This window comes from Mustela putorius, unplaced genomic scaffold (genome assembly GCF_011764305.1).
Source record: "Mustela putorius furo isolate JIRA1106 unplaced genomic scaffold, ASM1176430v1.1 tig00000827_pilon_pilon_pilon, whole genome shotgun sequence".
Classification (NCBI taxonomy): domain Eukaryota; kingdom Metazoa; phylum Chordata; class Mammalia; order Carnivora; family Mustelidae; genus Mustela; species Mustela putorius.
The window spans coordinates 7,146,516-7,173,323 of record NW_025421489.1 but is presented as its reverse complement, the minus strand read 5'-3'; the positions used below and the strand labels follow the sequence as shown (position 1 = coordinate 7,173,323).

The 26,808-nt window shown below is 36.7% G+C and overlaps 1 protein-coding gene across 1 annotated transcript in view; it reads left to right on the top strand.

The window, feature by feature from the left end:
* Positions 1-26,808, top strand: part of MALRD1 (MAM and LDL receptor class A domain containing 1) — a 753,919-nt gene that overhangs the window by 455,690 nt on the left and 271,421 nt on the right. Inside the window, 1 exon segment of the mRNA XM_013058904.2 lies at positions 19,708-19,891. Within this exon segment, the coding sequence (XP_012914358.2) occupies positions 19,708-19,891 (184 nt within the window).

Here is a 26,808-nt window from a genome sequence, read left to right as displayed (position 1 = left end):
CAAGGGACAGATACAATCATTCATGACTGATATTTTGCTCCAGACCTTGCTGTCTCCTTATATTATTCTTCCTGTCTGATGCTTCCTAAGGACTCCTCATTTTTATTTTTTTCCATTGTTCTTCTGTGCTCAACCATAGGAATGTTTTTCTCCTTCAGGAACCAAATGTAGTGTGAAAGACAGTAGAAACCAGCCATCAACCACTAAGTAGGAAATCACCTTGAATATCATAGATTGGGGATTTTAATTGGGTTAGTGAGCTATTTCTATAAAGAGTATAATAAAGACCTTGCAAGAATCATTCTGAGTCTACTTTTTACCTCTATGGCCTGTTCCTTATTATGGATAATTCTTGCATTCCTTTTTATATCACCGGAGATTTAGAACAGTTGTAGGAAAATTATCTCTATGCATATAATAACACACTCTTTAGAGAACATACCTTTCGGTGGGTTTTTAAAAGTTTATGACAATTAGGGGCATCTGGGTGGCTCAATGGGTTAGGGCACTGCTTTTGGCTCAGGTCATGATCCCAGGGTCCTGGGATCGAGTTCCGCATCGGGCTCTCTGCTCAGCGGGGAGCCTGCTTCCTCCTCTCTCTCTCTGCCTGCCTCTCTGCCTACTTGTGATCTCTCTCTGTCAAATAAATAAATAAATTCTTAAAAAAAAAGTTTATGACAATTAAGTTATACAATTTAAACCTATTGAAATTAGGGGCACCTAGGTGGCTCAGTGGGTTAAGCCTCTGCCTTTGGCCCGGGTCATGATCTCAGGGTCCTGGGATGGAGCCCCGCCTTGGGCTCTCTGCTCAGTGGGGAACCTGCTTCCCCCTTTCTCTCTGCCTGCTTCTCTGCCTACTTGTGATCTCTGTCAAATAAATAAATAAAATCTTAAAAATTTTTTTAAAATAAATTAAACCTATTAAAATAAGTGTTTACCTGTATCAGAGAAAGAATCTGAAACCAAATAGAAGTTTTAAGGGAAGCTTTGAGGTAATTTTCAGCTGTACTAGTAATTTCATGCAACATCTTAATTCACAAGTTGAAATTAAATATCCATTCATTCACTAAACAAATGCTTTTGTAGGACCTGCACTATGTCAAGATCCGTTTTAGGCGTGGTGCTCCAGAGGTGAAAAAGATGGGAGAAAGCTCTCATCCTCACGGATCTTAAATTGTGGTGAGAAAGACAGACAATGACCAAATATTGAGGTAATTGAAGCATAAAATGATATTGAAAAGTAAAAAGTGAAAGGTACTATCAGCAACAGAGTAGGAGTGAGGGTAGAACCCACCCTCAAGGTTCTGTCCACTTCTCTAAGGTGATATGGGAAGAAAAAAAATCCTATCACTAAATACTGCACTTCTGTAATTCCAGTAATTGCATTCCTGCTACAGTTTTTTCTTCCTCTCCCAAATTCCAAATATGCTAGATCCTTGTCAAGTTTGAAAAAGAAATTAAAATATTTTAGATGCTTTATAATAAAAATGTTTTCAGATGATATTCTATACATTGCATACTCATCAAGTATCTGTTACGCAAAGTGCTTTTGTTTCTTTTCACAGAAATATGTCTACGAAATGCAGTCCATTTCTGGTTGTTTATTAATCACTCACTATATGCAAGGCACTGTGTGAGGTACCATTTCTCAGATCTTGCCCAGCATTGCCTTCTGTATATCTAAGAGGAGAGGCAGATATTTATCTGGTCGTCACACTAGTAAAGACTTGATATAATTACAAGAGTGGTGAGTGCTGTGAAGGAGAAGCACATAGTCGTCTCAGTCTCTGGCAAGGAGGTATGATCGAGTTGAGGAGATCACCGAGAGCTGTACAAGGAGGTGGTGATTCCACTGAAGCATGAGTAGGAATTAACTAGATGAGAAGAGGAAACTAAAAGATTTCATAAGAATGTGCAGAGAAGGGAAGGAGCCTGGGCTATTGGAGGACTGCAAGAGAGTGAGTGCACTTGAGGCAGGAGGAGGAAAGAAGAGAAGCCTGGTGAAATGAGGTCCGGAGGGGGTCTGTGAGCCACTTTAATGTTGAGGCTGCAGGTGTCTGCTAATGGAGCAGTATAGCAGCCTTCTGGTGTCATGATGTCAATATTGATTTTATGAGATCACTTGATAGGGCCAAATTTTATTTAATAGCATGTCAGCCATACTGCCTATGGCACATAGACCCTGCTTACTCACGATTTACTCTACCACCAAGAGAAATGGGTCCATGCAACAGTTAGTCTATGAGGTGGTGCACCCATACCTCATGCTTTCCTGGTTAAAGGATATCTTAATGCCATATTCAGTGTATGATAAAATAGTTCTGGGTCAGATATATTGGGACACTCTTGATGTCCAAACCCAACAAACAATGATAATTATTCTAGGGCACTGTGGGAGAAATTCCTTAGCTCTACTAACTCTATCTGAAAACAACAGCTTTCAACAATGAGCGTGGAAGAAAGTGACCTTGTGAACATGGAGGGAAAAAATTAATATTTGTGTGGAATATGGAAAAACTCAAATAAGAGTTGTGCATGGGGATTTTTGTGATCACTCTATAAACAAAGAGGACAAACACTGTATGAACTTCTCCAGACCATGTAAACATGTAGCTCCCAGTCCCAAAGGAAGATCCATAAAGAGCTTTCATCAGCTGTGATATGGCAAAAATACATATGAATGGAAATAGGGATATAAATAGGGAATGTAAATAGGGATTAAAAAAAAACAAAAATGTGTTTTTATGAATGAAAAAGGAACTGAACTTTCTATCTTACATACTGCAAATGCCTTTATGATTCTGTGGCTGGAAATCCTGGAAAACAGAAGGATTGGTATGGTAAAATGAAAGTGATTATAAGAAATTAATTATACAACTTCAGCTTCATTGATCTCTATACTCACAAACTGTTCACTTAAGTGACACATATTGGTTGCCTAATTTTTTTAAGAAATTTGTCAAGAAATGCATGTTTTGGATTTAAAGGCACAATATTCTAGCAAAAAAAAAGTAACAGTATCCTGTTTAAAATGGTTTTGCCAAATATATGTTTTGTTTTTTTAATTTATTTATTTGACAGAGATCACAAGTAGGCAGAGAGGCAGGCAGAAAGAGGGGGGAGGAAGTAGGCTCCCCGCTGAGCAGAGAGCCCAATGTGGGGCTCGTTCCCAGGACCGTGGGATCATGACCTGAGCCAAAGACAGGCTTTAACCCACTGAGCCACCCAGGGGACCCTCAGCAAATACATGTTTAAAAAAACCACATATATCTACCCAGTGAGTATATTGATTTCTCAGTATTATCCACCCCCCAGCAGAAAAACTCCTATAAAAACAAGAGCCACTGACTAAAGATATTATTGCAAGAATACCTGTTTGCTAGGTATTACTGTGGAAGAGATTTTATGCAGTTTTAGAGGATTTAAAGAATTAGACATTATTTATCCACTTGATACAAATATTATTCTAAGCCCTAACCACTTCTTTCCATTCCTTAAAATGTATTTTTAAAATATTATAACTATAGTAGGTTTTAATACCATTAAAATCATCCATGTGGATTCAAATATTCAGTGTTTTACTCTTGTCCAGAGGCAGAGGATGAAACTAGGCTGTGAAGCCAATGATTAGGGCCAACCATGTATTAAATGATTTTTCTTTTATTGGTTAGATTCAAAGTGATCTCTCTACGGCATTTCATCTTTTTATGTATCTTTTATGTGCTCAATCTTTTATGAGCATAATGCTAATTTATAAATGTTTAAATTGTTTTGATTAGTTTGAAAAAAAAAAAACAACAGCAAGAAAAATCACGGACATACTAGACACAAAGCGAAAGTTTAATTTGGGGCGCCTGGGTGGCTCAGTCAGTTAAGCTTCTGCCTTCGGCTTAGGTCATGATCCCAGAATCCTGGGATTGAGCCCCACAGGGGGTTCCCCGCTCAGCAGGGAGCCTGCTTTTCCCTCTCCCTCTGCCTGCTTCTCCCCCTGCTTGTGTTCTCTTTCTTTATCTGTGTCAAATAAATAAAATCTTTAAAAAGAAGGAAAGAAAGTGTAAGTAGAATATTTATCATGTTCCACAGTTTTTTGTCTTCCTTCCCAATCCATATACTGTTTCTTTTTTTTCTCCTTACTGAACTAGCACAGAGTTACAGTACAGTGTTGAGAGGAGTGGTGTAAGAGGGAACATTCTCGCCTAAGCTATAGGATCTTAATGGGAAAACCAAGTTTCTCACCATTAAGTATATTTCCTGTAGATTTTTTATAGATGTGTTTTGTCAAGTTGAAGTTATCCTATATTCCTAGTTCACTGAGAGTTTTTATCATAAATGGGCATTGGATTTTTGTCAAATGCTTTTTGTGCATCTCTTGATATAATGTGATTTTTGTTTTTTACATATTCATGTGATGGATTATATTAATTTATTTTCAATTGTTGAACCAGCTTTGCATACCTGGGATAAATCCCACTTGGTCACTGTATAAAACTCTTTTTTTATTTCTTTAGATTAAGATCTATAGATGCTTATATTTTGTTCCGGGTTTTTGCATCTACGTTTCTAAGAGATATTGGTCTTTAGTTTTCTTGTAATGTCTTTATGTTGGTGTTAGAATAATGCTGCCCTCATAGAATGAATTACAAACTATTCCCTCTGCTTCTATCTTTTGAAAGAAAATATAGAGAATTCAATAGAATTTATTTTTTTAAATGTTTGGTAGATTTCACAGATGAACTCATATGTGTCTGAATCTTTTAGTTTCGGTAGGTTATTAATTATTGATTCCGTTTCTTTCATAGCTACGGTATAGGCAGATCATTTGTTTCTTCTGTGTGAATTCTGGCAGATTGTGCCCTTCAAGAAATAGTATATTTTATGTAGGTCATCAAATCAGTGGGCAAAAATTTGTTCGTAGTATTCTTTTATTATCTTTTTAATTTCCATAGGCTTTATAGTGATGGTCCCCTCGTTCATTTCTGTTATTAGTATTTGTGCACTCTCTTTTTTGTCTTAGCATGACTAAAGGATTATCAGCTTTTTTCTTATCTTTAAAAAATAGCTTTTGGGGGGCGCCTGGGTGACTCAGTGGGTTAAAGCCTCTGCCTTTGGCTCGGGTCATGATCCCAGGGTCCTGGGATCGAGCCCCGCATTGGGCTCTCTGCACAGCAGGGAGCCTGCTTCCTCCTCTCTCTCTGCCTGCCTCTCTGCCTACTTGTGATCTCTGTCTGTCAAATAAATAAATAATCTTAAAAAAAAATCTTTTGGTTTTGTTGATTTTCTCTTTGGTGTTCTGTTTCAATTTCATTGAATTCTGCTATAGTTTTTCTTTTCCTTCTCCCTTTTTTTGGACTTAATTCGAAATAGTTTTGAAGGTAGAAATTAATAGTGCTAGCCACAACAATCAGACAAGAAAAATAAATACAAGGTGTCCCTATTAATAAAGAAGAAATTAGATAATTAGTTTTAGATCTTTCTTCTTTTCTAATATATCCATTTAATACTACAAGTTTCTCTCTAAGTACTCCTTTCAGTACATTGCACAAATTTTGATGTTTTATTTTCATTTCAGTTTAGTTAAAAATACTTTAAATTTCTCTTGAGACTTCTTCTTTGACTTATGAGTCACATAGAAATGTTTTGTTTTATCTCCACGTATTTTAGGATTTTTAACTATCTCTCTGTCCCTGATTTCTAGTTTAGTTTGATTGTTGTATGAGAGCAGATACTGTGTGATTCCTATTATTTTTTCAGCTTAATACGTTTGCTTTATGGCCCAAAGCATGGTTTGTCTTGACAATTGTCCCATGTAAGCTTGAGAGAAATCTGTATTCTGCTGTTGTTGGATGAAGTAGTCTATAGATGTCAAGTATGTCCAACTGATGGATTCTGCTGTTGAGTTCAGCTGTGTCTTTACTGATTTTCCACCTGCTTGGTCTGTCCATTTTTAAGAGGCATGTTGAGCTCTCCAGCTATGATTGTGGATTCATCTACTTTATCTTGAAGTTCTATAAGTCCTTACCTCATGTAATTCAAATGCTCTATTATTTGGTATTTACATGTTAATACTTGTTTTGTCTTCTTTGAAAATCGATCTCTTTAACATTGGTAGTTTCTTTTTTGGAATACTTCTCCCTTTGCTTTTAAATGTATCTCAACAGGAGCCTTTGATGTGATTTTTTAAGCCTCTTTTTAAATTATGGCAAAATACATAGAACACTAGACTTATCCTAACAATTTTCAAGTGTACAGTTCAGTGGCCCTTAGTACATTCACATTATTGTGCAGCTATCACCGTCATCCCTCTAAGAATTCAGGTTGAATAACTGAAACTCTGTACCTCTTAAAAAGAAGCCCCTTTTCATCCTCTTCCAGGCCCCGGTAGCCAACATTTTACTTTCTGTGTCTGTGAATTTGACTACTTTAGATGCTTTATATAAGTGGGGTCATCAAGTATTTGTCTTCTCGTGACTGGCATATTTCACTTAGTATAATGTCTCCAAGTTGTATCTATGTTGTAGGAAATGTCAGATGCCCTTCCTTTGTAGGGTGAATAATATTTCATTGTATGTATTGGCACATTTTATTCTTCCATTCCTCTGTTAATGGGCCCTTGGGTTGCTTCCACATCTTCCGAATTGTGAGTAATGCTGCTATGTACATGAATGTACAAATACTTCTCTTCAAGTCCCTGATTCCAGTTCTTTGGGTATATACCTAGAAGAGGGATTGCTGGATAATACCATAGTTAGATTTTTGGTCTTCGAGGAGTTGCCTATCGTGACTGCACCATTTTACATTATCAACAACAGTCCACAAGGATTTCATTTTTTCAACGTCCTCACCAATGCTTGTTATTCCTTTCCTTTTCCTTCATTTCTTTCTCTCTTCCCTCTCCTTTCTTTTCTTTTCTTTCTTTTCTTCTTCTTTCTTTATATATGCTTGGTTGTATGTATTTTATACTGTATGTGCTATTCTTTTTGAGTGCGTTATAACTTTCATTATATTGATTATTTTCCCCCTTTTTTTCCCTAAAGATACATCTTTGTTTTAAATATGTGCATCCAAATGATCATTTCCTATTGCTACAAAGCACTCTGTGAGGTATACTCATTATATTTTGCTTTTTCACCCTCTCATTGCCTGACTTCCACAGAGTCTGAGGATCTCTTTGCAGGTCATTTGATCTTTAAAGTTTCCTCTTACATAAATTGTTTGTGAATCTCTCTTACATATTTTTTTCTGCCTTGTAATTTTCCTATTGACTTTTTGGAGTTATTCTTATAATTTAGCTTTTAGTCTTTAACATATTTATATTTCTACAGTTGCTGTTATGGTGAAACTTCCTAATTGCTATTTCTTTCTCTCTTTTTTTTTTAAGTTTACCTTTGACTTTTTTTTCTTTTTTTAAGGCTGGTTTTGGTCTTTAACTTAAAACACATTACTTACGCTCATTTACCCCCATTAATTTCTATCCCTTAACTAGATAAGCCATTTATCGTGCTCTTATGACAATATTATCTCTGTCCATCACTTTCTCCTATACTTCTTTCCACTGTCCTAAGAACTGATAATATGAATACTTTCTTTATTTTTCTCTCTGGATTATTTGTGATAACACTCTGTATTCTTTGGCCCCAACTTTGATGTTTTAAGATTTTATTTATTTATTTTAGAGAGGAAGAGAACACAAGCAGGGGGGGAGAAACAGGGAGGGAAAGGAAGGGGGAAAGAATCTCAGGTAGACTCCACACTGAGCACAAGCCTGACATGGGGGTCATCCTCATGACCCTGAGATCATGACCTGAGCTTAGACCAAGAGTCAGATGCTTAACCGGTTGAACCACCCAGATGCCCACCAACTTTTATATTTTAACACTACCCTCATTTTCTGTAATCTTCTGAGAGATTCTCTTGAATTTCTTTTCTTATTTTACCATATGCTCTAATATTTGTGATGGGGTCTTTTTTATGTCAAATTTGAGGTCCTGTATATGGGATGATAATTTTTCTTAGGCCTTAATATTTGACTGACAGTGTGGCTGGGTATAAAACTTTAGGTTCAAGGTCCTTTCCTTCGATACATACAGTTATTATTTTACTGTCTTCTTGTATCCCAGATTGTTATGAGGAAGTCTGATTTCTATCTAATTATTGACCTTTTCTTTTTCTGGAAATTTTTAACATTTTTTTCTTTGCTAGTCTCAAGTTTTATTATAGTACATAAGTACATTTGTCATTCTTTTCTATCTTATTTGATAATTCACACTGAAATATTGTCTTTAATATTTTTATGTGTCCCTTTCTTTTCTTATTTCTTAATCTTTGTGGAACTCCTTTTATCCATATATAGGCCTATTTTTATCCTTAAAATATCCTTTAGATATTTTAAACTTCCTACTCCTCCTTTTTCTGCTGACTCCTATGAAAGTTTAGGAATCAGATTCTTTCTACTCATTAATTAATTTTTCAGTGGTAACCATTCTTCTGTTTTTATACCTATTTTGTTTATATGGACATACTATATTTTTCTTACCCAATATTTCTACTTAGTTATGTTTATGATTTCTTGTTTTATTTTATATTGCTATATCACTGCTTCTCTTCTTAGGTGTATGCATGAAACCTTTATTTTTGTCTCTAATGTATTGTTTAAGTTTTTATTTCAATTCCAGTTAGTTAATAGGTAGTATAATATTAGCTTCAGGTATACAATACAAGTTATCCTGTACTTCCATATAAAACCCAGTGCTAAAACTCTGATTTCATCTGTTTTCTTAAATTTCCCTTTAGATGTTATATGTTGTTTAGTTTATTGTTATCTTTTTTTAATTAACATATAATGTATTATTAGCCCCAGGGGTACAGTCTGTGAATCATTAGGCTTACACACTTCATAGCACTGACTATAGCACACACTCTCCCCAACGTCCATAACCAAACTACCCTCTCCCTTGTCTCCTCTCCGCCAGGCAACCCTCAAATTGTTTTGTGAGATTAAGAGTCTCTTATGGTTTGTCTCCCTCCTGATCCCATCTTGTTTTGTTTTTTTTTCTTCGCTATCCCCCAAACCCCCCACGTTGCCTCTCAACTTCTTCATATCAGGGAGATCATATGATAATTTCTTTCTCTGATTGACTTTTTTCGCTTAGCATAATACCCTCTAGTTCCACCCACATTGTCACAAAAGGAAAGATTTCATTTCTTTTGATGGCTATATAGTATTCCATTGTATATATATACCACCTCTTCTTTATCCATTCATCTGTTGATGGACATCTAGGTTCTTTCCATAGTTTGGCTATTGTGGACATTGCTGCTATAAACATTCAAGTGCATGTGCCCTTTCGGATCACTACATTTGTATCTTTATGGTAAATACCCAATAGTGCAATTGCCGGGTCATTGGGTAGCTCTATTTTCAACTTTTTGAGGAACCTCTATGCTATTGTCCAGAGCTTGCATTCCCACCAACAGTGTAGGACGGTTCCCCTTTCTCTGCATCCTCGCCAGCATCTTTCGTTTCCTGACTTCTTAATTTTGGCCACTTTGACTGGTGTGAGGTAGCATCTCGTTGTGATTTTGATTTGTATTTCCCTGATGCCGAGTGATGAGGAGTACATTTTCATGTGTCTGTTGGCCATCTGGATGTCTTCTTTGCAGAAATGTTCTTTCATGTCTTCTGCCCATTTCTTGATTAGATTATTTGTTCTTTGGGTGTTGAGTTTGCTAAGTTCTTTATAGATTTTGGATACTAGCCCTTTATCTAATATGTTGTTCGCAAATCTTTTCTCCAATTCTGTCAGTTGTCTTTTGGTTTTGTTGACTTGTTTCCTTTGCTTTGCAAAAGCTGTTGGTCTTGATGAAGCCCCATTAGTTCATTTTTACCTTTACTTGCTTGCCATTGGTGGTATTTCCAGGAAGAAGTTTCTGTGGCTAAGCTCAAAGAAGTTGCTGCCTGTGTTCTCCTCAAGGATTTTGATGGGTTCCTTTCTCACATTGAGTCCTTCATCCAACTTGAGTCTCTTTTCATGTGTGTTGTAAGGAAATGGTCCAGTTTCTTTTTTCTGCATGTGGCTGTCCAATTTTCCCAACACCCATTTGTTGAAGAGATTGTTTTTTTTCCATTGGACATTCTTTCCTGCTTTGTTGAAGATTAGTTGACCATAGAGTTGAGTGTCTATTTCTGGGCTCTCTATTCTGTCCCATTGATTTATTTGTTTTTGTGCCAGTGCCATACTGTCTTGATGATGACAGCTTTGTAATAGAGCTTGAAGTCTGGAATTGTGATGCCACCAATTTTAGCTTTCTTTTTCAATATTCCTCACACTATTCGAGGTCTTTTCTGGTTCCATATAAATTTTAGTATTTGAAAAAAAAATGGATGGTATTTTGATAGGGATTGCATTAAATGTATAGATTGCTTTAGGTAGCATAGACATTTTCACAATATTTGTTTTTCCAATCCATGAGCGTGGAATGTTTTTCCATTTCTTTGTGTCTTCCTGAGTTTCTTTCATGAGTACTTTATAGTTCTCTGAGTATAGATACTTTGCCTCTTTGGTTGGGTTTATTCCTAGGTATCTTATGGTTTTGGGTGCAATTGTAAATGGGGTTAATTCCTTAATTTCTTTCTTCTGTCCTGTTGTTGGTGTAAAGAAATGCAACTGATTTCTGTGCATTGATTTTATATCCTGACACTTTACTGAACTCCTATACAAGTTCTAGCAGATTTGGAGTGGAGTCTTTTGGGTTTTCCACATAAAGTATAATATCATCTGAAAAGAGTGAGAGTTTGAAGACTTCTTTGCTGATTTGAATGACTTTAATTTCTTTTTGTTGTCTGATTGCTGAGGCTAGGGCTTCTAGTACTATGTTAAATAGCAGTGGTGATAATGGACATCCCTGCCGTGTTCCTGACCTTAGCGGAAAAGCTCTCAGCTTTTCTTCATTGAGAATGATATTTGTGGTGGGTTTTTCATAGATGGCTTTGATGATATTGAGGTATGTGCCCTTTATCCCTACACTTTGAAGAGTTTTGATGAGGAAAGGATGCTGTACTTTGTCAAATGCTTTTTCAGCATCTATTGAGAGTATCATATGGTTCTTGTTCTTTCTTTTATTGATGTGTTGTATCACATTGACTGATTTGCAGATGTTGAACCAACCTTGCAGCCCTGGAATAAATCCCACTTGGTCGTGGTGAATAATCCTTTTAATGCACTGTTGGATCCAATTGGCTAGTATTTTGGTGAAAATTTTTGCATCTGTGTTCATCAAGGATATTGGTCTGTAATTGTTTTTTGATGGGGTCTCTGTCTGTATTTAGTATCAAGGTAATGCTGGCCTCCTAAAATGAGTTTGGAAGTTTTCCTTCCATTTCTATTTTTTGGAACAGTTTCAGGAGAGTAGTTTTAATTCTTCTTCATATGCTTGGTAGAATTCCCCTGGGAGGATGCCTGGCCCTGGGCTCTTGTTTGTTTAGAGATTTTTGATGACTGCTTCAATCTCCTTACTGGCTATGGGTCTGTTCAGGTTTTCTATTTCTTCGTGGTTTGGTTGTGGTAGTTTATATGTCTCTAGGAATGCATCCATTTCTTCCAGATTGTCAAATTTGCTCATGATATGTTCTTAAAATTGTCTGTATTTCTTTTTTTTTTCATTCATTTATTTTCAGCATAACAGTATCATTATTTTTTTTTACCACACCCAGTGCTCCATGCAATCTGTGCCCTCTATAATACCCACCACCTGGTACCCCGACCTCCCATGCCCCTGCCACTTCAAACCCCTCAGATTGTTTTTCAGAGTCCATAGTCTCTCATGATTCACCTCCCCTTCCAATTTACCCCAACTTCTTTGATGTTGATTGTGATCTTTCCTCTTTCATTCATGATTTTATTTATTTGGACCCTATCTCTTTTCTTTTGGATAAGTCTGGCCAGGGGTTTATCAATCTTATTAATTCTTTTAAAGAACCAGCTCCTAGCCTAGTTTCTTTGGTTTGTTCTATGGTATTTTTGTTGTTGATGATGTTTTTGTATTTTTGTGTGTGTGTGTTTCTATTTCATTGATATCTGCTCTGACCTTTCTTATTTCTCTTCTCCTGCTAAGTTTAGGCTTTCTTTGCTGTTCTTTCTCCAGCTCTTTTAAGTGTAGGGTAAGTTGTGTATTTGAGACCTTTCTTGTTTTTTGAGAAAGGCTTGTATTGCTATATAATTTCCTCTCAGGACTACCTTTGCTGTGTCCCACAGATTTTGAACCATTGTGTTTTCATTATCATTTGTCTCCATGAATTTTTTCAGTTCTTCTTTAATTTTCTGGTTGACCCCTTCATTCTTTAGTAGGATGCTCTTTTGCCTCCAAGTATTTGAGTTTTTTCCAAATTTCCTGTTGTGATTGAGTTCTAGCTTCAGAGTATTGTGGTCTGAAAATATGCAGGGAATGATCCCAGTCTTTTGGTTTCGGTTGAGACCTGATTTGTGACCCAGGATGGGATCTGTTCTGGAGAATGTTCGATGTGCACTAGAGAAGAATGTGTATTCTGTTGCTTTGGGATGGAATGTTCTAAATATATCTGTGGTATCTATCTGGATCTATCTGGTCCAGTCTATCATTTAAGGTCTTTATTTACTTGTTGATCTTTTGCTCAGATGATCTGCCCATTTCAGTGAGGGAGATATTAGAATCACCTACTATTATTGTATTATGATCGATGTGTTTCTTTGATGTTGTCATTAATTGGTTTATATAGTTGGCTCCTCCCATGTTAGGGGCATAGAAATTTAAAATTTTTAGATCTTCTTGTTGGACAGACCCTTTGAATATGATATAGTGTCCTTCCTCATCTCTTATTATAGTCTTTGGCTTAAAATCTAGTTGATCTGATAAAAGGATTGCCACTGCAGCTTTCTTTTGATGTCCATTAGCATGGAAAATTGTTTTCCACCCCTTCACTTTAAATCTGGAGGTGTCTTTGGGTCTAAAATGAGTTTCTTGTAGACAGAATATGGATGGATTTTTTTTTTTATCCATTCTGATACCCTGTGTCTTTTGATTGAGGCATTTAGCCCATTTACATTCAGTGTAACTATTGAGAGATATGAATTTAGTGCCATTGTATTGCCTGTAAGGTGACTGTTACTATATATTGTCTCTGTTCCTTTCTGGTCTGTTACTTTTAGGCTCTCTCTTTGCTTAGAGAACCCCTTTCAATATCTCCTGAAGGGCTGGTTTGTTACAAATTCCTTTAGTTTTTGTTTGTCCTGGAAGCTTTTTATCTCTCCTTCTATTTTCAATGATAGCCTAGTTGCATATAGTATTCTTGGCTGCATGTTCTTCTCATTTAGTGCTCTGACTATATCATGCCAGTTATTTCTGGCCTGCCAGGTCTCTGTGGATAAGTCTGCTGCCAATCTAATATTTTTACCATAGTATGTTACAGACTTCTTGTCCCAAGCTGCTTTCAGGTTTTTCTCTTTGTCATTAAGACTTGTAAATTTTACTATTAGATGTCGGGGTGTGGACCTATTCTTATTGATTTTGAGGGGGGGTGCCTTGCACCTCCTGGATTTTGATGCTTGTTCCCTTTTCCATATTAGGGAAATTTTCTATAGTAATTCTCTCCAGTATACCTACTGCCCCCCCTTTCTTCTTCTTCTGGAATCCCAATCATTCTAATGTTGTTTCATCTTATGGTATCACTTATCTCTTGAATTCTCCCCTCATGATCCAGTAGTTGTTTGTCCCTCTTTTGCTCAACTTCTTTATTCTCCATCATTTGGTCTCTATAGCACTAATTATCTCTTCTCCCTCATTTATCCTATCAGTAAGAGCCTCCATTTTTTAATTGCACCTCATTAATAGCTTTTTACAATTTCAGGTTGGTTATATTTTAGTTCTTTTATTTCTCCAGAAAGGGCTTTTATTTCTCCAGGGAGGGTTTCCTCTAATATTTCCATGCCTTTTCTGAACCCTCCAGCACCTTAAGAATCATCATTCTGAACCCAAGATCTGACTTATTACCAGTGTTCTCTTTGATTAGGTCCCTAGCCTTTTGGTACTGCCTCTTGTTCTTTCTTTCTTTCTTTCTTTTTTTTTTTTTTTTTTTTTTTTTTTTTTTTTTTTTTTTGTGGTGAGTTGTTCTGCCTTCTCATTTTATGCAGGTAAGAATATGTGGACAAGAGAGTAAAATACTAAAAGGGCGGCAAAGGCCCTAGAAAGATGTATGCTAACCAAATCAGAAGAGACCTTAAACCAAGGAGAGAATAATGGGGGTAAAAGGAATTTTTTTAAAAGAAAAATTTAAAGTAATTTCTATATATATATATTTTATTATTTTAATTTTAAAATTGTATATATACATATAAAATTTAATATATATACACATACACACTGTGTATTATATATATATGTGTATATATATATATATATATATGCACACACACACACGTATGTGTATATATATATTAGACTGGTGAAAAGAACAGAGCCACCAATTTGATTTTCGGGGTATTTTGGTCTCTTAGAAGAAAATACCTCCCAAAATTTTAAAGAAAGAAGAACACATATATACAAAAATAAGGGTAAACATGATGATGGGATGTAATATGACTGTAAAGATGAAAATTTTTTAAAAAAAAATTCTAAAAAAGGAATTGATAAGTTGGTTGGGAAAGAAAGAAAAAGAAAGTGGAGAAAATTTGTTCAGGCTGGAGACCAGAAAAAACCGTGTGCTAGATTTATGGTATATTTTGATCTATTAGAAAAAGTTCTGTCCCAAAATTTTTTAGAAGAAAAACCTGTTATGTATACAAAAAATAAAGTTAGATACAATGAAGGATAAAATTTGACTATAATAATGAAGGTTTTAAAAGATTTTTTTTAGAAAGGTATTGTTAAGATAAACTAGTTAAAAAATGTTAAGAGGAAAAGTTTAAAAAATTAAAATAAGAAAAAAAGGTAAAATTTAAAAAATTTAATTAACTTTGCAAGATTAAAGAATCATAGGGAGAAAGCCATGAGTTCTATGCTTTGTTTTCCTCTCCTCTGGAATTCCGCTGTTTGTGATCAGTGAGCTTGGTCCTGGCTGGATGGTCTTGCTGATCTTCTGAGGAGGGGCCTGTGTAGTGATTCTCAAATGTCTTTGCCTGAAGTGGAATTACACTGCCCTTGCCAGGTCCCGGGATAAGTAATCTGCTTGAGTTTGCTCTTGGGAGCTTTTCCCTGAAAGCTTTCGGTAGAGCTCTGGAGGACTGGAATGCAAAAGGTAGCCTCCCAATCTCTGGATCAGAGGAGCTGAGAGCTCGGGGACCCACTCCTCAGTGCACCCTTGGAGAAAAGCACTCAATCACTCCCATCTCCCTGGTCTCTGGCTGTGCTCCAAGCTCACCCAGCCCGTGACCAAGTGTTTCTATCTCTGGTGCATGACCCCATCTGGAGTCTCCAACCCTAGCAGATTCCTGCCACTCTGCTCTTCCAGTGGCTCTTCCCGGATCTGCCACTTTTGGGATCCCTGCTCAAAGAGCAGTGGTCTGATTGTGCCAAAGATCACAGTTTAATGTAATCCTGAGGTGAGAGCTCACTCCTCAGCCCCGTCTCTGTAGCCGGCTTCCCCGCTCTAATACCTATGAGCTCTGCTACACTCAGACACCCCCGATCCTTCTTTGACCCCATGGGACCTGAGACCACGGTCTCCCAGCAAGGGCTCCACCCCTGCTTCGCCTTCAGAGCGATGTCCCTCAGTGGAGCAGACTTTTAAAAGTTATGATTTTGTGCTCTGTTGTTCCACCGCTTCCCGGGAACTGGCCCTTCCTCCCATGGACTATCTTCCCGTGGCTTCAGATTCACTTCTCCACATATCCTACCTCTCAGAGAGTGGTTGATTTTCTGTTTCTAGAATTGCTGCTCTTCTTCTCTTCGATCTCCTGATGGATTTGTAAGTGTTCAGAATGGTTTGATAACTATCTAACTGAACTTCTGTGACCTGATGTCATCTCAGTCTGTTACCCCTCTGCTATCTTGACACCACACTTATTGTCATCTTTTAATAGTTATTTGGCCCTGGGAGCCTAGTAACTTTGGCCTATGAGCTTGTAGTATAGTAGTAATGTGAGTTGCTGTCTCTGGTGATTCAGGCCAGCCATTTGCCTGTCTCCCACTCACCACTGTAACACACATTGCCATATATTTGGATATAAATGTTATAATAAGTATGTAACTTATTTATTAAAAGGACAAGTTTTAGTAAGTGACATAAAGAGTCCTGAATAAGTAAAAAAATAAAAGATAACTCAGGGTAAAAATAATTCAACATTTAAAGTTTCAGCTATTCATTAAATTATTCTAAAAATCATTTGGGAGACTGAATGTATGAGAAAACCTAAAGAGCAAAAGAAAAAAATTGAGGATGAAAATGTGACCTGCTAAAATGCAACATTAAGACTTAATCAACTCCAGTGTAGCAACTTTACTTCCCTTTATGTCTTTACTCTCTTGCACTTAAAGTATTTATTCCTTAATTATTTTCTTTATATACATTGAAAACCACATGAGATGGTATTTTAATTCTTCTTCAGCCATCAAAAATAAATTCAAGAACACAAGGAAAGTTTACTGTATTTACTCATATTTTAGCTGTTTTTTAAATCCCTTCTTGATAATTATTCTAAGGTTTATTCTTTTATCCTCTCCTTTATGCTTGAAGAAACTCTATTAGCCATTCGTTTATGTTATGTCTACTAGTGACAAATTCTCTTTGTTTTCCTTCATTTGAAAAAGTCTTGGAAGAAGCGGTCCTAGGCTCTGTGCAGCCTTTGCTTTGTGGATGGAAGCAGAGTTTTAGTATTTCTCACATATTTTCTTTTCATGACACAAAAGGGAAACACTGGCATAAACTATGAGGGCAGGGTTGCCTGGGTGGCTCAATCCTTAAGCATGTGCCTTTGGATCAGATCATGATCCCAGCACCTGGGATCGAGCCCTACATCGAGCTCCCTGCTCAGAGGGAAGCCTGTTTCTCCCTCTCCCACTCCCCCTGCTTGTGTTCCCTCTCTGGCTGTCTCTTTCTCTGTCAAATAAATAAAATACTAAAAAAAAAAAAGTATGAGGGCAAATACATTTCCAGAACAAATACACAATATATAAAATAAAGAGTCAAAATGCATAATACATGGAAATCAGTTAAAAGTTAGGTAAATTGTTAAATTATAAGAAGAGAGTATTCCTTCAATTTCTATAATTTAATTATTATTGAACTAATGTCTATTTTTACTATTATTAGTGTGGCCAGTCACTTTTCATATGTTTATTACCTTGGGTTCTTGGGATAGTTCACCATCCATACAGATGAATGGGAGAGATATATCCTTGGCCAGTGGCAGAGTCATGAGTTGAAATTAAGAGGGTTTTCCTTTTATCAATTTAGAAAGAATAGAAAATCAGAATATTAAGTAAATAAAGCAACAGTGTATGTATGTGGAACAAAAATTAGATTGACATATAACTACTTTTTGAAAAATTGTTCTGATGTATATTGACATATATAAGAATAATAAATACCTATACTTATGTAACTTTTCTAGTAATTTATTTTTATGACTTTCTCATATTAGATTATTACCTCCACAATGAGACACACTCTCTCTCTCTCTTTTTTTTTTTTTTCACCTTTTTATCCCTGGTATCTAACATAGTACATGTGAACATCAAATGTTTGCAGAATATATGAATGAATTGACAGATAAACTAATAAGCAAATCTCCCATTTTACATTTGGATGCATAATTTTGGAAATTATGGGGATAAGATTTGATTTATTTAAAGAAGAATGATAGTAAATATATTAGATATTCTAATGTCACCCGCCATGAGATTGACCCATGGTTGGTTTTCCAAAGAATTCACCTTTGTTTTCTTTTCTTACTACATAATATGATAATGGATATATTATTCAAATCTCTTTTTCACAAGAAGGTCAGTTGTAAGATTGAAGAAATGGTTTTTATTTTATGGATTAAAGTAATCACACAACCTTCTGTGATGGTATTTGTTGAAAACCCTTTGGGGGCTTGTCACAGTTAATGAGTGGTTCTAGAAACTTCAGAAGTAGATTAATAGAAAATATTATCAAAGTGAGTTAAGTTTGTAAATTAAGGCAGACTTTACCAATATCCATGCCTGTTATGTTGTTATGTGTCAGACAGGCCCCCTCTACTTTAATCTTTAATTTAAGTAATCATTCCTTTGATTCCGCATCACTACAACATCACTGACAGTCAGTGATTAACCTTAAAAAAGGCTTTGCTTCTTTAGTTATCAGAAGGATATAAAATCCTATTAATTAGGTGCGAATTTCCCATCCCCTTCAAGGCAAAAGTTACATGAGTCTCTGGGTATAAAGACTTTTCTTATTCTTATTATTTATTTATTTTTTTTTTTGGAGGGGGAAGGCTGTTCAGAAATGTATCTAGACACCATTAGTTGTTTTGCAAAGTTAAGTTTGGATTAACTAATATGAGGCTCCACTTTCTTTGTAATTCAGCCAAGGAAGAACTGTTTGATTGTGTCTCCCTCAGCACAACAAGGTGTCAGCCATATTTATCAACATTAGTACCCTAAAAGCTTGAACCTGTAAAAATGTAATTCCTTTGGATCCTTTTTCCAATATTTCTCTTTTTCTTCAGCTTATATTAAAAAAATACCTGTAAATTATGTATTTCACAGTTGCATGCTATAAATCTGTTGGAACAGCTTGCTTGATTTTCTGGCTGCCATTCCCCTCAGTATTTTCCCTCGATTCCACGGTTTGATTACAAGCTTCAGACACAAGGTTTTGTTGTTACTGTTGTTAATTTGTTATGAAAACAAAATAGTGGATCCTGAGATATTAGTTATTTGGGGCTAACCATAAACATAAACATAGATGTGCATATATTTATAATACTATATATAGAAAATATATAGTTTATTTATTTCTCCTTCCTTCAATGTGTCCATCATCATGATTTATTAAAACATCTAATTCTCGGGAGGAACTAGGTCTAGAAGACCAAAGAGCAATGAGAACCAACTTTAAACATATGGAGGAGGTACTTACATAAGTGTTTTAGAAAATTAATTTTTCCTTTATAACTGAAGAGTGATCCGTCATATTATAATAGAATTTTTTAGATAGCCAAAATAATATATTAGTAGGATTTTTGAAATCTTGCTGATCTTAGAAATCATCACTTTGCCACCATAGCTCACTTCACAATCCCTTTGTTATATCCGTCAGGGATAGTGATTTCTCCCACGTATTCCTCCTTCCATCCCATTTCTTCCATTTCTTCTCTTCCCCTGTGTAAATTATTTCCACTCAGAATATGAATAGAAGGTTGGGGGAGCATCCCAAGCTATAATCCAGGGTTTCTATAAAATGTTCAGATCCCATGAGATATGGAGGATTTCGTGTACCTGCAGAGGAGAAGTGGAAAGCACTGAGTGAGCTACTCCTAGATAGTGGTGTCTTTGAAAACACCCAACAGATTTATCGGTGCTGCTAGGAAACACTGTAGTAGACTAACATGCCTCGGTTTCGCTGAGGTCAGGGACATCACGGATAGTATCAGAGTTCCAGGGTTTGTTTTATAATCAGTTTTCCCTAAGCAAATGCTTCTGTTCTAAGGGATTGGCTGTGTTTCTTCTTTGGTGTTTATTTCTCTACTGCAGACAGAGAAAGGACTGTCAAAAGTATGGCAAGAACCTGAGCAGAACTCTGCTGAGCATTGGCAAAAGGCTGCCATCCTGCTAGGAAAGCTAAGGAATTTCGAAGTCATATTCCAAGGCATCAGAACCAGGGATCTGGGAGGAGGAGCGGCAGTTGATGACATTGAATTTAAAGACTGCATGACTGGTGAGTTTCTGGAAATCACTTCTTTTTGGAACAACTGTCGTAATCTAGGCATTTTTATCTTTACTTCTCATTTACAAAATGTTCTGCTGTCATCTATTTGGTACATGCATACAAATATGTTGAAAGGGTTCATTTCATAATTGTTGAACACCCATGTTAAGGGAAGATAGCTTCTCCCTACCATTCGTACATAAGCATTTAATTCCTTTCTTGCTTCAGACCATCCCCTGACATACAGAAATATTTCCCTTTGCATTTATTTTTCAACACAATGTAAGTGTATGCCTAACATTTACATACATTTATCTAAATCAATTTAAAATGAACCAGTTAAAAAAAAATTGGTAGAAAGCCCTCACTTAGTGGAAATAGGAGAAATAAATTCAACCCAGACTTGAATTGAGAGCAGAGCTTTGGGTATTTAAAATGCTACTTCAGCAAGTGCGCAGCAACTTGAACAATTTTGCTCTCATTTATCTCACTTCCAAATGTGTGAAGTATAACTGTACTTAGATGTTCTTTACAAAACTACCCAGAAAATGTCAAAAATCATTACAAATACACTGGCAAAGTTCTTTCCGGGGCACTATTCCATCTAATTTCCAAAACAGCGCCATGCGAATGACACTGCCAACGAATTCTGCACTGATTCTCTTGGAGGCGAGCTCCTGGGACCGAGAGCTAAACTTGAGTGCTGTTTCATTTTATTATTGCTCTCACATTAAAGTATCTTTTCACTGAGGCAGCTCATTTTATGAGCAAGGCAGCTTCAAAGATCCCAGATGATGTAGGGAGCGCAGAGCTCCGGGTCTTCATGTGGAGAATGGGACAGGATTTGGGCGTGGAGATGTTTGGGAGAGGGTTCTGGACAACAGGAAATGAGGCTCTGGACATATAATCATGAAGAGGTATCTTAGAAGGTAGGCGTTTGTTCTAGAAGAAAGAACTTCTTCAGTTCTTCTCTAGTCACCTTCCTAGTAATATGCTGATTTTCCATTATAGTTAGTTCTTCAATTTATAAATGATTCTGGCAACTTAAAAAAAAAAAAATCTCCAGAACTTTTTTTCCTAAGATTTTTGAAAGAAAGAAGTTTTTATTGAACAGAAGAGATTCCTTTCCTCTTCAGGGAGGCAGAATGATTATTAGATGGGCTGATTCAGGGAAGATATCTGAGCATTATTATTCCAACTTTGCCAGTTTTGTGGAGGAGTTTACACTGTCCCCCCCCCCGCCATTCTTATGAAGTCCTGTGAGAATTTACATGATTATAATCATTGCTCAGCCTACTGAGAAATACTTTAATATCTTATGTTTAGTGATAAAGTACTTTTTAGGCCTATAGTTCTTACTGTGTCTTGGAAATAAAGAGGCAAATCATGACGAGTTGTACTTGAACGTGGTCAGTTGTGTATCAAATATGTTTTAGGACAAAGTAGCCACTGCTTTATTAAGAAGCAGTTAAAGCCCAATCTGCTACAGGTAATGAAGGTTTTCAAATTATGTTTTACTTAAGATAGAAGAAAAAAAGCATTACGACAAAGTGTGCAAGAATATCTATGAAACTAAAAGACAATGATTCTTTTGTCTCCTTAGGTTTTTCTTTATTAAGTTGTTTTTGTTTCTTTGACTGAGACAGTGAGAGAGGGAACACAGCAGGGAGCCTCATGTGGGGCTTGATCCATTGATGCTGGGTTCATGACCTGAGTCAAAAGCAGATGCTTAAGGACTGAGCCACCCAGCCAGGACTTGAGTGTCCTCTTAGTTTTAACCTACATGCCATTAAAATGTTAATGTATTACTCAGAATTTGTTACCCTAAGCTGCTTGGCACTGCCACTGATTTAGAAGAGAATGGCATTTAACTAAACACCCCAAAATCAGAGAGGCACTATAGAACAGTTATTAAGAACAGAGTCTTGTGATACCTGGGTGGCTCAGTCAATTAAGCATCTGACTCTTGATTTCAGCTCAGGTCATGATCTCAGGATGGTGAGATCGAGTCCCTGCCCCCCTCAGTCTCCCCTGTCTGTGAGGAGTCTGCTTCTCTCCCTCTTCCTGTCACTCTTGCTTCCCAACCCCCACCTTGAGCTCTCTCTTTGTCTCTCTAAGATAAAATAAATCTTTAAAAAAAAAAAAAGAAAGAAAGAAAAGAAAAGCACAAGGAGTCTTATGGGACACCTGGATGGCTCAGTTGGTTAAGCATCCGACTCTTCATTTCGGTTCAGGTCATGATCTCAGGGTTGTGAGATTGGGCTTTGTGCTCAGCAGGTATCTGCTTGAGAGTCTCTTTCTTCCCTCTCACTCACCCACTCTCTCTCTCTCTAAAAGAAAAATTAAAAAAAAAAAAAAAAAAGAACAAGGAAACTTGAGTCCAACTATCTGGGTATGGAATCAACTTTTCCAGTTACTAGTTTGGGTGACTTTATTTTAGTTTGCCTCAGTTTCCTTATCAATAAAATGGGGACGATAACAATAGTACTTCCATCATAACTTCCTGTGAATATTAAATCTGTTAATATATTTGAAGTGCTTAGAAGAGTCTTGACACACAGTAAAATCTGTGTATCACATTTTATTGTTATAGTCGTCACCCTTCCTACTGACCATGACCATGTTCTCAGTTGGTGTTTTATTGCCCTGCACCAGGTAGCCAACTTCAAATCATATGCAGACACATTGTCATAGAGTCTGCCATGGAATTGTTGCTGTTAGCCATTTGAGGTGAAGAACTTAAAACATTACATCATGTTTATTTTTCCGTCCCATACTACCGATAGCAAAAGACCATATTTTATGTGATACCATTTATATGAAATATCTATAACAGGCAGATGTGTAAAGACAGAAAGTAGATTAGTGGTTCCATAGGGCTGAAGGAAAAAAGGGCTGAGGAGTAACTATTAAGGAACATGGCATTTCTGTGGAGGATGATGAAATATTCTACATTTTTTATGGCAGTTGTTGCACAACTGCATAAATATACAAAAGACATTAAATTGTAAACAAAATACAGGTGACCTTAATGGTATGTAAATTCCAAATTATAACACAATGAAGTTGTTTAAAATATGTATAAAAGCAGGGAGAATTATGGAAACATGGTAGTGATGATGCAGAGTGGTTTTTGGGTTTTCCCAAGTTCTCACATCAAAACAGTCAGAGCACCTAGTTAGCAAAGTCAGTAAATCACAGAAAACATAGACAACAAAATTAAGTGCAAAGGCATCCCTCCAAAAGTCAGTATATAAGCAAATAGGGATAAACCACCAATAGCCACAAGACCTGTGTGTTATTTATGTCTGTAAAGGAGAAGGCAGGAGAATCATGAGAGAGCCAACAGACACTCACTGGGAAACTCAGTCATGCCGTTTGAGAAGGCAGCTAAAACTGGAGGGAGCTAAAACCTATGGAATGAATGGGTCCAGAGCTCTGCGGGAAGTTCTGTGGGGTTGGAGTCGTTGACACCATGAACTCTCAAGCTTGATCCACCATGATCCCCTTCCATTTCAGTGGTTCCCATTCGTAAACCCAGCGAAGCAAAACATGAACAGACACAGCACTGGGAGTGGAATCAAAATGGAGTAGACTAGGGACAGACGAAGGAGAGGGAAGACCCACCTCAAAGTAGGGGATGGGGAAGAGCCAGAAAATCTCAAAAAACAAGGTACCATATGTTTTTATAGATTTATATAGATTATATAGATTTATGTAGGTTACTATACACTAATAACCTTTTTCAGGGATTTAACACAAATCCTTTAACTTCCTCCGTGTCATTATAGAGCTTCACTTTTCACATTTGCAGAATGACAGGATCATAATGGACTCTGAGATTTTCCCAGAATTATCTGACAACCCTGGAATCTATGCATATTTTTAAAAGTTTCGAATAATTGGGAACAAAGTTTAAAATTGATGAAAAGTGAATGTGGAAGAAAGTGGAGGATATATATGATTCCCATGTATTTCTATTTCTGTTTGGTGGTTATCTACTTTACCTGCAAATAAGGAAGCTATTTGAGCTCCATAGTTACTTTTTATTTTCCATTCAAAAACTTACAACTCAATTTATTAGACAATATTTAGTACATGACCGACATAAAGCTGTATGTATTTTTTTATTTCTTTGCATTCTGAATACATCACCGTACTATCTTCAATTTACTGTCAAATCTATTGTATTTTTCTAAAAAGAAAAATAAGGCATAGGCATAGTCTTCAGTCTGTCCAGGGACACGTTAAGAAGCATGTCTCCTTTTTGGGCAAGTTAACAAGGAAGCAAGTAGCTTATTCATGGAAAAATAAGTGACAGATTAGGAACTTGTTATCTCCTCTTTTTAAATTCATGTTGATTTAAATGTTTTTTTTTTTTTTTTTAATAAAAATCTTACAAAGTGCAACTACCATCCTACAGAAGAAGGATGTAGGACTGGAATTTATATAGACAGGAATGAGATAGTCCATCATTGTAATTATCAAAGTGTCAATTCTAAATTTAAATGGTCACTCATTTTTCAAAGAGAGTATTATTTATTAAGGACCGTCATTCAGCTGGTACTTACTGCATTTACTATGAATACTAAGTAGCATTTATGTCAGTTGTTGGTAGCCCAGTTCTGCAAAACCATTAGGTGCATATCCTAGGTTACACTCTTGCAGTCCGCTCTGTGATTTTAGGCAAGTCACATGATCCTCCTTTGTCTCACTTTCCTCAGCTATGAAATAATAATAGTTCTTCCATCTCGGGGAGCTCTTAGGACTAAATCATTTCCTTCATGCAAAGTGCTTTGAGGAATGCATGAGATATACAGTAAACCCTGAATATTTGTTAGCTAAAAGTATAAAGGAGCAGCAAGAGCAAAAGACTTGATAATTGTAGGCATCACACTTTTTGTATCATTGTTCAAGATCTGGTTCTCTTCTGTTCACTTGTTCAGCAAACATGTATCGATTGCCTGGACTGCAGAAAACTCTGTGCAATGTACTGTGCACATCTCCTCTGCACAGAGCTGAGATGCACATGTTACGCAGTGTTTGGCTTCATTGATTTTCCATTTCCCCTTTCAGTGCCCCTGCCTTGACTCCCAGCACTTCCTCCCCTTCCCCACATGCCCCCTGTGCCTTATATTTCCTGGACTGCTCTGTGAACTGTTTCCAAGAAACTCGCAAGCCTGGTCCCTTAGCCTGGTCCCTTAGGGTGGAAACCAATAATAGTGTAAGATGTTGCCTTTTCCACTAAAACATCTAGAAGATTGAATTGAATAATGACTAGATTTGAGTTTAGGGAAAAGGAAGGAATGATTTATGGAGTAGAAAATGCTTCCAGAAGTCAATAAAATCTTCTAAGTAGACAGTAGCACAGTAGCTATCCTGTGTTTCTCTAAATTCATACAGAACAAAATAATCATACTTCCCAAATAATCCTAAATGTGAAGGGAGGGAAATAGTTTGGAGATCAAAAAAGGGAAGCCAGCATCATTATAATTTTAGCTGTCTGGTGCATTGTCTTCACGCATAAACTGAAAAGGCTTACTCTTTCACACCTTTCATTTTTCCCCTCAAAAACTGTATGACTCCTAAGTGTCCTTTAAACAGTAATTGATCTGGAGTGAAAAATAGTGGCTTGATGATAATGATTTCAGTGCAGCATTACTCTGGATTCAAATTGAACTGGGGAGATCACAAAACAGTGATTGCTCTATATAAAGTTCACGAATACATAAATCTATAAACAGAAGTCTGTAGAGTTTGCCTTCGAAACTTAACCTTTGTCACTTAGTTCAGATGAAAAGCTGTACTTCTGCTCAACATATGAGTGCTTCAAGTGTTACTTTTAGATCTCACATAATTTTTTTTAATTAAAAAATTTTTAAAGATTTTATTTATTTGACAGACAGAGATCACAAGTAGGCAGAGAGGCAGGCAGAGACAGAGGAGGAAGCAGGCTTCCTGCAGAGCAGAGAGCCTGATGTGGGGCTCCATCCCAGGACTCGGATCACAACATGAGCCGAAGGCAGAGGCTTTAACCCACTAAGCCACCCAGGCGCCCCTCACATAATTTTCTTTTAAAGTATATGTTGGAGAAAAGAAAAAAAAAAAAGAATGGCAGTGAGTAAAAAAATAATAGTAATTGAACATCTCACCCTTATGAAATAATTAAAAGCCACTTATTTTTAATAACTAATGGTTAGATGATTTATAGCTCTGAATAATATAAGGATAGATAATGAGTCCAGATGGATGGATGGATGGACGGATGGAAAGAAGGAAGGAAGGAAGAAATGAAGGAAGGAATGACAGGTAGATTAATAGAAACCGTTTATTCAGATCTTGGTATGTGTGTGAAAATTCAGATCATAGCAAGTTTCTGCCTTCCTTGAGTTACATTCTGGTGGCAGACACAGATAATAAACAAAGTAATATGCAATATTGTGTCATGGGGTAATAGATGCCATGAATTATACAGGGAAAAAGCGATGGAGAATCATTACCTTGATTAGAGTGGTAAGAAACAATCTCTTTGAAGGTTACAGTTGAGCAGAGCCTTAAATGAAAGAAGGGCTCACCCTGCAAACATCTCAGTGAAGAGTTCCTCTGAGCCAGCCGGGCAGATTTATCAGAAGGAAAGCGCACTGATGGACGAAGGGTAAGGGGATAGCAGTGGGTCTCATCATTCAGAACTTCGTCATCAGAAACGTCTACTCTGTATTGGGGATCTCCTCACAGCACAGGAGTTAAACAGGCCGACTGGAATTGGTCACCCTAGGTTTCAATTTTGTCACTGCCACTTACTTGCCATGTGACCTTGAATACATGCTTATCAACTCTGTCACCTCCATATCTTTATGGCAGTAAAAATCAGACCTACTTTTATAGATTTAACAAATTGACATATGCTAAGAGGTTTAAACAGAAAC